The 10,263-nt window shown below is 41.5% G+C and overlaps 1 protein-coding gene across 1 annotated transcript; it reads left to right on the top strand.

The window, feature by feature from the left end:
* On the top strand, positions 7,292-9,498 carry LOC8064582 (premnaspirodiene oxygenase). The gene is made up of 2 exons (XM_021445735.1): positions 7,292-8,493; positions 8,600-9,498. The coding sequence occupies exons 1-2, from the start codon at positions 7,576-7,578 to the stop codon at positions 9,218-9,220; spliced, it is 1,539 nt and encodes a 512-aa protein (XP_021301410.1). The 5' UTR covers positions 7,292-7,575; the 3' UTR covers positions 9,221-9,498.

The following is a 10,263-nucleotide window of genomic DNA, read 5'->3' on the forward strand; positions in this document are numbered from 1 at the left end:
CGGCAATGGCACAAAAATGCTCGTTGGTATTAATTAACTCATTACTTGTTTTAGTAGCTACCTATCAATTACCTCTAGCAATGCACTAGGTTGTCATCCCTAGTGATGAAGCCAAAAGTGTTTGTTGCTACTATCTAGCATTACTACAAGAATAATACTAAGTAGATCTCTATAATTTTATGTGACTAAAAAGAATATAAACATATATGCATGAAAAGGATCCGCAAGCGCACAAAAAATTATATCATCATAGCCTTTTACCTAGAGTATTACCAGGTTGTTGATTTATTTTTTACCAATGGGAAGGTCTGGCAGGATATATATTGATAACTTATACTATTAATGAAAAAGAAAATCATAACCACAGTCCTACTCACAACAGGGGTAAGTCATAGGATAATATATATATATATATATATATATATATATATATATACATATATATATATATAAGCACTAATCAAGCATCATGTTAAATAAGTAATTCACTTAGAGCACCCTAATTGTGGCAATAACATTAGTCCAGTCAGAATATTAGAGGAATAATTCCTATCTCATTCTATAACTATAAGTCAAGGCATACCTCAATTAGTGCAACTACATCTAGTAGTCATCGTTAATATTACTACTATATCAACACATAAGGGGCATCAATGACATAAAGTTTAGAAACAAAGGATTCAGTAGGTCTATCACACCCATAAACTACCCTAGAACCTTATATACAGAGTGCATCTACAGATATATAATATCTAAGCACCACGCTTACATAATGCATACCACTCACCCATGGCACCTGAATATTAGGATGATCGCTATATGAACTTATGCATAAACATAATAATAAACTTACTATACTAGATATATAATCAAAGTAGACTATGAACATTGCAATCAAGAACATAAAGAAGATGAAGATTAATGTTGCCATAAACATTGTAGCAAGCACACAAAGACGGCGGACAATAAAATGAGAGAGGGGTGCAAAGAATTGTACCTAGAAGAAGACCATGCTCTTGACAACATTGGGAATCCAAGCTTATAATCTACTTGCCATCCTCTAGCCTAATATAACTAGCTAAGCTCTATAACTTGAAGAACTCTAAGGAATTAGGGTTTCTAGCTCTCGATGACTTGATCTCTAATGACTTATGCCTTCAGGAAGGGGGTTGGGGTCTTATTATATAGCCCTAGGGGATCAACGTGAGCCCTTGGATCAAACCGACCTTAACATATGATGGAGATACATCCTAGGAGGTGGTTCCGTAAGGTTCTAGAAGCTAGAGGCGAACAACCTTAGGGAAAGACCAAGCTGCAAGGATGGGGCTGGCCGGCCCACTCTAGAGTCCTTTCAGCGCCCGATTTGGTGTTGTGCCTTCTTTATCCTTTTAGAGTCTTCTAATATATATTTCATGAAATAAATCAGTTGTTTTATTTGCCGAATAGATCCTTGATTACTTTTTGAAATTATCCGGCAGAAAATAAAAATTTACCAAAAACTTGTGGAATTTGTCAGTTTAAATCCTAAACTTACGTAGATTTATTCATTTGTACCATTTATCATATTTATTTCATTATAAATTGTTGATATTAACCACCATCAACAGGTACTCGGTCTATCTTTAAGCAGTAACTAGAAGAAGAACTTTTTTTATTCTGACAATAGAACTTCTAAAGCGAAGAGTAAACTCGTGGAATTTATTAATTTAAATCCTAGACTTATGTAGATTTATTCTTTTGTACCCTTTATCATGTTTATTTCGTTATAAATTGTTGATATTAACCACCGTCAACAGTTACTCTGTCTATCTTTAAGCAGTAACTGGAAGAAGAACTTTCTTTCTTTTATTCTGACAATAGGACTTCCAAAGCCAAAAGTAAACAGTATGAACCTGCCGAGTACCAGTTAACTGCAAATAGGCTTTCTTTGATGTGAAGATGTTGGATCCCCAAATGTATGACAAAGAATCAAAGCCATCATTTAATTAAGTGATTAGAAATTACCCGAAGGTGAGTATATTGCTAATAGGCTTCCTCAGAAAGTGGCAGATGAAAAAGACCACTCAGAGCTGTGACTTGGAGAGCTTGATGGACAGTGATATACTTATCCTTGACAAAAGAGAACAATTCAGGCATACTAGTGCTAAGAGAAAAACCATTCCATGTGTCCAGCCATAAAAAACATGAATTGCCATTGTTGACTGTTGCCATTGCTAAGCCTTTAAAAGCATGTAGAAATTTATGAACATCACGCCACCAGAATAACATTTGCATGTGACTTTATGGGTGACACCCGTCTTGCCACCAACCTGAATTTGTTAGAAATTCTAGTATCACATGTATTGCTACACCATGCAGAGTTATAGATTATTCTTTCTTTTCACAATCCCACATTCTTAAAAAGAAAAATAATAATGATGTATAAAGGCTATGTAAATGAGATAGAATTGCCAGCCGGGCCCTCGGTCTGTATGTGATGGAGAATTTTGTACTTAATTTGAAGAGACCTGGCCAGGCAGTGGGGATGAATCCTTCTGCCCGCGTGACAAGGAACCCAAACTCGAGGTACCATGGTAAGATGCTGCTCCCCTAGAGGCAGCCTTCACCAACTAGTTCGGATTCGATCAAGCAAGGGCCGTCATGCACACACCATGCAGGCTAGGAGGAGCAGTCTCCTTATCAATCGGACACATCATCGATCAGGCACTCATTGGGGCCCAAGTAATTTTAAGCATTTATCACTTACATCCGCAGGACTATGAGGACACATAGGTGGTTTCCACAGGCATGGATGCCTTTCTCTGAGAGGGGCATCCATGATCATTGAGGATTCCAGGGACCATTCCCATACCATGCACCTCCTCCTCAAGACTACTACCAGCCTCCACCTCAGCCTTATCAAGCACCATCAATAGTCTACGGTGATCCCAGTTTCTACACAAGATTTGACAACCACCTCACCACCCTCGAAGAAGGACAACGAGAGTTATGCACCACCCTCCACCAACAAGGGGAGTGGCAGCAGCAGCAGCAGACATCCTGTTGCATTGAAAAGAAATACAACAGTAACAACAAAACTTCATACCTGTGTTAGCAGGATAGGGTTTGACGACCCACCGTCGCCACAATTTGCTTCATCAAATAGATTGGGGGAGGACCCCCATTTCTAGGTAAGTTCTCTCTCTCTTTAATTCATGCAAGTTTGTTATTCTCTGCATAATTATAAAAAAAAGATTTTTAATGTTTGCTAGTATTTAAGTTTACCTACTAAAAATAAATAAAAATCCAAAAAAAATAGAGTGTATAAATAAAATTGTTCTAGTTTGTTTAAGTTTGATTTAAGTATATTTACTTGTTCTTAAGAGTTGATTAAATAAATAGAATTTGAAGATAGTCTCTCTCTATTGCAAAGATAAAAAATGTTCAAGTTATAATTCCTTTCAAATACCCAGTATTTAAACTTAAAATCTCCCACGACTTGATTGAAATTGGTTTAACATGAGAATTTGCTCTAAACTTGAATCCTGTGGGTAGCATATATTTGAACTAAATCTAGGTAATTAACGGATATGATATAAGAAAGCTTGAGCTGCTATTTATCTTATTCTAAGTAATACTTGAATTTTGGAGACTTATCTTCTAAAACTGAAAATTATATGATGAGATTCTACATGACAAAGCTTGAATTCCTACCATAGCCTAAAATAAATATATTTAGGATAGGATGAACTTCCATTTTTATGCTACTTGTATTTCATTAAGTTATAGTCAAGCTTTGTTGTATGCCTTATGAGAGGTTTGTCATACTGTTAAAATCAAGATCACGTACACATTCCACATAGATTTGCTATTTCTACTCTGGGAATATGCAATCACATCTTTTCCACAACCACCCAAAAAAGTTTTACTCCTAACCTAGGAGAAAAGCACCAAAAATATTCTATATAGGTTTCCACCAAATACTCTAGTTTTTGTTATTATAATCTCTCAAATATTTTATATGCAGAAAAAGGCATATGGCTATGCTAAAAAGGAGAGATGAAAGAAGAAAAGAATAGAAAAAATGAATAAGTATCCAAGAAATTAAAACAATAGCTAGGTACTTTGATGCCCGCTCGAGAAAAGAAAAAGAAAAAAAATAAATAGCCCTGTTCTCTTGAAATTATTCCAAGTTCAAATGAGAGACATATTTTAAAGGAACATAGTAGAATTAGGTTAGCTACCAAATATATAGCCACCTCATTCCATGCACATGCACATCTTGATTTGATTGTATGACTTAACTCTCTTTGGATCTCTTGCTTGACTCTACAGTATATTTTTGCTAGTATGTTCTTTCATGCATTCACCATTCCTATAAATTCCACATAAGCTTAGATGTTTTGGTGAGGATCCAAAAATACCATGTATATGAGAGACTTGAAAGTGTCATGCAATGAATCTCTAAGTTTAATTTTAAAATTAGGTAAAAACTCCGGAATGATGGTTAAACAGAGAATTTTAGATAGTGCTTGCTTAATTGTTCTATCTTTCAATTGCTCAAGATTAAAGTAAAAGCTCAAAAGTTCCATGTTTCAAATGAATAAGAGTAAGTTTGAAGATTAGAGTAGTAAATTTTAATCTCGAGTAGAATTTCTGTTTGAACGCATAAGTATTTTCGAGGGATTATAAATTTGAGAAACCCTGAATTTTTTGTTCCATCTTTTAAGTTGCTTTGCTAAGGGACTAGCAAAGGCTTATAAACCATCAACTTTATGTATATAAATAATCAAAATATATAATTTAACATAAACAAATTTTCATTAGTCATATATACTGAATAATTAATACTTACGTCTCCTAAAGTTCTAACCCATGCGAGAGCACGGGTTGAAGCTTATCATAATAGTATAAGTGGCTAATTGAAATGCAAATTTTTGAGTTATGTACACTAGTAGAAAAGTGTACAACGCCGACGCCCCCTATGAATTTCTACATGCGGTTGTAGTTATCACGCGCCTGTGGTATAAAAAGGACGGTGTCAGAACTATGAACCGTCTCTCAAGATGCATTTTCACATGCGGTTTTCCTAACAAAACTGCCTGTAGAAATCATGCATTTCTACGGGCGGTTGTCCTAAGGAACCGCCACTAAAAATCATATTTCTACTGGCGGTTTTCTAACAAAACCGCTGGTTTTCCTAATAAAACCGCCTGTAGAAATCATGTATTTCTACAGGCGGTTCTCCTAAGAAACCGTCCCTGTAAAAATAATTTGAAATTGAATTATTTCAGTTTTTCAAATGACCTTGTTTGAAAAATCTGTCAAAATGAAAGTTGTAGATCTCGAAAAGTTATGAAACTTTGTAGTTGATAATTTTTTCATTTGACATCATCTTGTCGTCGAAAACTACGTTTGAATTTCTTATATTTGAAATTCAAATTTTGTAAATGACCTCGGATGGAAAAACTTCCAATATAAATGTTGTAGATCTTGAAAAGTTATGAAATTTTGTAGTTGACAACTTTTCCATTGGAATCCGTTTAGGGCCTCAAATAATCAATATATGCTCGGTTTGGGATAATATGTGAGGAACTAAACTCTAATATAGAAAGTGAGTGATAGGTGGAGTGGTAGAGGAGGCTACCCGCACGGGCAAGGTCTCATGTTTGAATCCCACCGGCCGCGAAGCACGCGATTTTACGCGAAAAAAAGCGCGACTAGCCAATGGGCCTTCCCTGTAATTAAAATCTTTTTTTTCTATTTTTAAAGGTCACCGGCCGCGAAGCACGTGATTTTACGCGAAAAAAAGCGCGACTAGCCAATGGGCTTCCCTGTAATTAAAACCTTTTTGTTCTATTTTTTAAAGTCGATTTTGTATTTTCTGTAAAAACATTTCTACAGGCAGTTCACATAACTGAACCGCCTGTAGAATTTCTACAGGCGGTTCTTAGTACCGTCTGTAGAATTGGCCTATTTCTAGTGGCCTCCAGTGCAGGCGGTATGGTGCTGAAAGTAGAAATAGGTTTCCAGTCGCCTGTACAGTACTAGTGGTATTTTTCATTGTAGAGATGGACAATTTTTATGTCTTTTTTCTCCTTTTCAATTGCTAGTGCGAACTCTGGGGCGTTTTGATTTTTTCCCTCTTCCCGTTAGCCCGTATGTGATTTTTTTTTCCTTTTTCTTTTCCTTCCCGGCCATCCATGAATGGAGTTCTTATTTTCTTTTCCAATAAATACTAAAACAACAAATCATAAAAGTAATGATTAAAGACCATTGTATTCTTGACCGGTGAGGCTGAGCATCTACAACAGTTTGACATTTTTTTTTGCCATCTGTTGGAGTTCGCCAACTCTGAAAAGTAAATGGGAAGGAGAAAAACAAGACATCTCCAAGAGTTTTGAAATCTGACTTGCCATTTACCAAAATATGGATCCAACTGCCAAAAGTTTTTAGCACGCGCATGGTCTCGGTCCATTCGCGGACTTTCTTCATGCGTTCAGGAAGTCCGCCGCCACTCGCGTTGAGGAGGTCCGCCGCCAGTTGCTTCGTCCAGTGGCTCGGTAGCTGCTCCAAGGAGATCGGCAAGTCCACGGTCAGTCGCTGGAAGATCGGCAAGCAGTGCAAGTTCTCCTAGAGATCGGCAAGTAGTCCACGATCGCCGCTGACCGGTAGTCGCTGAGCCACAATCGCTGATCCATCTTGCTGCTGCCGTGATCGGTGTTTTCTGATTGCGTGTGGGAGTCACAGCCGCGCGCGGGATCGCGGCAGATTGTTGTTTTGCCAAGTCGCGGACGGACTTGCATAAATGCCAGGCCTCCCCTGAAATTTGCCAAGTTTCCAAAAATACAAAACCAATATGCAAAACTGTTGGAAAGATGTTTTTGTGAATTTTAGCAAAAATCAAGAATACAAAAACAATATACAAAACTGTTGGAGATGGTTCAGTCAATGGTTCGATTAATTAAATTCTAAACAAAAATATTGGGCAATCTTGCATGCACCAGTTCAATCCATGTTGAGTGTTGCCTTGTTGATCATATGGAGAGGTGTCCTGTCATGCATCATCACCATCAAACACACCAATACTTGACATATCAACAACTAACAACAATACTTGACATATCAACTAACAACAATTTATTGTACTTTTCAAATTTTATAGAAGGATACTTATATAGCATTCTTGTTCTCAATTTTCCATGAATATTCAATAGCTTCTTATTTTCTCTAGTTGCGTTACATGGGTATATTTACTAGCAACTAAAATTTTCTTTGCATCTCAATATGATAAGGAGTATAGTTGCATCCGGAGATCAAGTATTCTCATGGATCCTTAAAGATCCCAATCTGAGTTTTAACATCGATACCTTGAAGGAAGAAACAAAAAAACAAGATTATATTTACATATTATATAGTTATATATATCAGCAGCCGGCAACAAGGAACGCATAAGAAATTAGCAGATGCGACTTTGTCTTGTAGCTCTTCCTCTTGTATACCTGTTTTTTGACGGAATCTTCCACTTGTATATTTCCCAGGCCAAAATAGAGGCACCCGGCCGGTAGCGTAGCCAAAGCACCAAGTTTGGCAATCATGGACCACGGTGTGTACTACTGTCTTGTAGCTCTTCTTCCTCTTGCGTACTTCCTTCTCAAGTCGTTGTCCAAGAAAGCTCCCTGCCATGGACTTGAGCTCCCTCCAGGCCCATGGCAGCTCCCCGTCGTCGGCAGCATCCACCATCTCCGCGGCTCCCTCCTGCACCGCGCTCTGCGGGATCTGTCGCTCCGCCACGGCCCTCTCATGTTCCTCAAGTTCGGCGAGCTTCCGGTCGTCGTAGCGTCCACGCCGGACGCCGCGAAAGAGGTGATGAAGACCCACGACGCCATCTTCTCGACGAGGCCGCAGAGCTTCGCCGCCAAGACGGCGACCAAGGACGGCCAGGGCATCGTCAGGGCTCCCTACGGCGACCACTGGCGGCAGCTCCGCAAGATCTGCACCATGGCGCTGCTCAACGCCAGGCGCGTCCAATCCCTGCGGCCTGCCCGCGAGGAGGAGGCGTTCCGGTTGGTCCAAGCCGTCTCGTCGTCGTCCTCATCGCCGTCCACCGCCGCCGCAGCAGCGCCGCTCGTGGACCTCGGCAAGCTGGTCGCCATGTACGTGGCTGACGCGTCGTTGCACGCCATCTTCGGCAGGCGGTTCAAGGTGACTGACAGGGACACGTTGCTGCGCTACTTGGACGAGGGCGTCCGTCTCGCCGGCGGGTTCACGGCCAGAGACCTGTTCCCGTCGTCGTGGCTGGCTCGCGCTCTGAGCCGCCGGCGGGTGCGTGTCGTACAAGCCTACTACCACTCCTTTTTCGCCTTCATGGATGGAGTGTTCGGTGAGCACTTGCAGCGACCAAGGTCAGGTGAAGAAGAAGAAGAGGATCTGATTGATACTCTCCTCCGGATCCAGAAGGAAGGAAACCTTCAGTTCCCTCTCACCATGAGGATAATCAAAGCGGTGATACTTGTGAGTGTTTATTAATTATGCTAATAAAGTTCTTGTTAACTGATACTTATCTTTAATTTTTGTACGAAATAACTAAAAATGTATTGTACATTTGTACTCCACGTAGGATCTTATCGGAGCAGGAATCGAAACAGCAACAACAACAATGCAGTGGGCGATGGCTGAGCTGATGAGGAATCCAGGTATGATGGCCAAGGCACAAGCAGAGGTCAGGAGAGTGTTCATGGGCCAAACAAAGGTAACCGAAGATCGGCTAGGCGAGCTATCTTATCTGCAAATGGTCATCAAGGAGACCCTCCGACTGCATGTCCCGGGGCCATTGCTCGTGCCAAGGGAATGCCAGGAGCAGTGCCGGATATTGGGCTACGACGTGCCCAAGGGAGCCATGGTGCTCGTGAACGCCTGGGCCATCGCTAGGAGCCCAGATTGCTGGGAGGAGCCGGACGCGTTCCATCCTGAGAGGTTTCTCCGTGACACGAGAGATTTCAGGGGCAACGACTTTGAGTTCATCCCGTTTGGCTCCGGGAGGCGGATCTGCCCTGGGATGACGTTCGGGTTGGCGAACATCGAGCTCGGCCTCGCCAGCTTGCTCTTCTACTTTGACTGGAGCCTCCCGGAGGGCGTGGTTCCTGGTGAGATGGACATGACCGAGACCATTGGGATGACTGCTAAGAGGAAAGCAGACCTCTTGCTGTCTGCCAGTGCCTGTGTCAATCTGCCGAGTTAATGTTAATTTGAATAAGTTGCTCGAACTTGAGCTTGTAATCCGGCCTGTTGAATATGTTTACGTTTTCGGTAGTTGTTTAAGGTGGTATAGAATCACGGATGAATGATGTTGTGCTCGGTCCACGCCATGATCGCCATGTGCGCTGCCCCCGTCAATGAAAGAGATCATGGAGCAGCGTCGCGTGGCGGGGCGATCGGGCTACAAGCCTATATATATGTGTCCAATTATGTAATGGAATGGAAAACAGCCGGAAAAGCTGCGGCCGTTCGGCAGCGAAACTCTCTCGTGTTCATCCATTCTCGTGTATGTGTGTGTGTCCAACTTCATGAACTCACTGTGGTGACCGCGGCCGGAGCAACACACCGTTGCCGATCCAGGAACCAACCGCCACGGCATGGCCGATCCAGGAACCAACCGCAACGGCATGGCTCCAACAACCGGTATCGGTTAGAGGGGCGTTCAGGCAGTGGGTGACAGTGTGGAGGAGACCGGGTGGTCACATCCTCCCTACACCAAGCGGCGGCGGCGTTGGCGAGAGATTGTGGAAAAGATGGGCAACACAATACCGGGTACTAGACTACTAGCACGACGTCAGGAGGTGTGAAGGAAAGTTCCCTTCCATGGCTGATGCTTACCTGCACGAACTATGCGGAGTGGGCTATGTTGATGCAGATCAATTATCAGGCGATGGTGGCGATCTTGTTCATCGCATAAGCACTTCCGGACTTGATTTCTACATTGGAACAAGTTTCGGGTTTAACATCACGAATTTGGAGAGGAACATGAAAATGGTTTGCTGACTGTATTGTGGTCTTCAACTCTTCATCCTTTCGTTCTTGCCTGCATAGTTCTTGAATATATACACAGAGCTGAGGGAGATTAGCTAGAAATAAAAGCAGCCAGAGGAATGTCTGCCTATTCAGTATGCAGGGCGAGTAGTGCAGGATCTACCGAATGCATGCAAAGGTGAACAGGCCGTAGTGCAGGACCATGACCGCTGAACTGTGCTAGCTATGTAGCCACCTTCCGTATTGCTAGCTATG

This window comes from Sorghum bicolor, chromosome 8 (genome assembly GCF_000003195.3).
Source record: "Sorghum bicolor cultivar BTx623 chromosome 8, Sorghum_bicolor_NCBIv3, whole genome shotgun sequence".
NCBI classification, from domain to species: Eukaryota; Viridiplantae; Streptophyta; class Magnoliopsida; order Poales; family Poaceae; genus Sorghum; species Sorghum bicolor.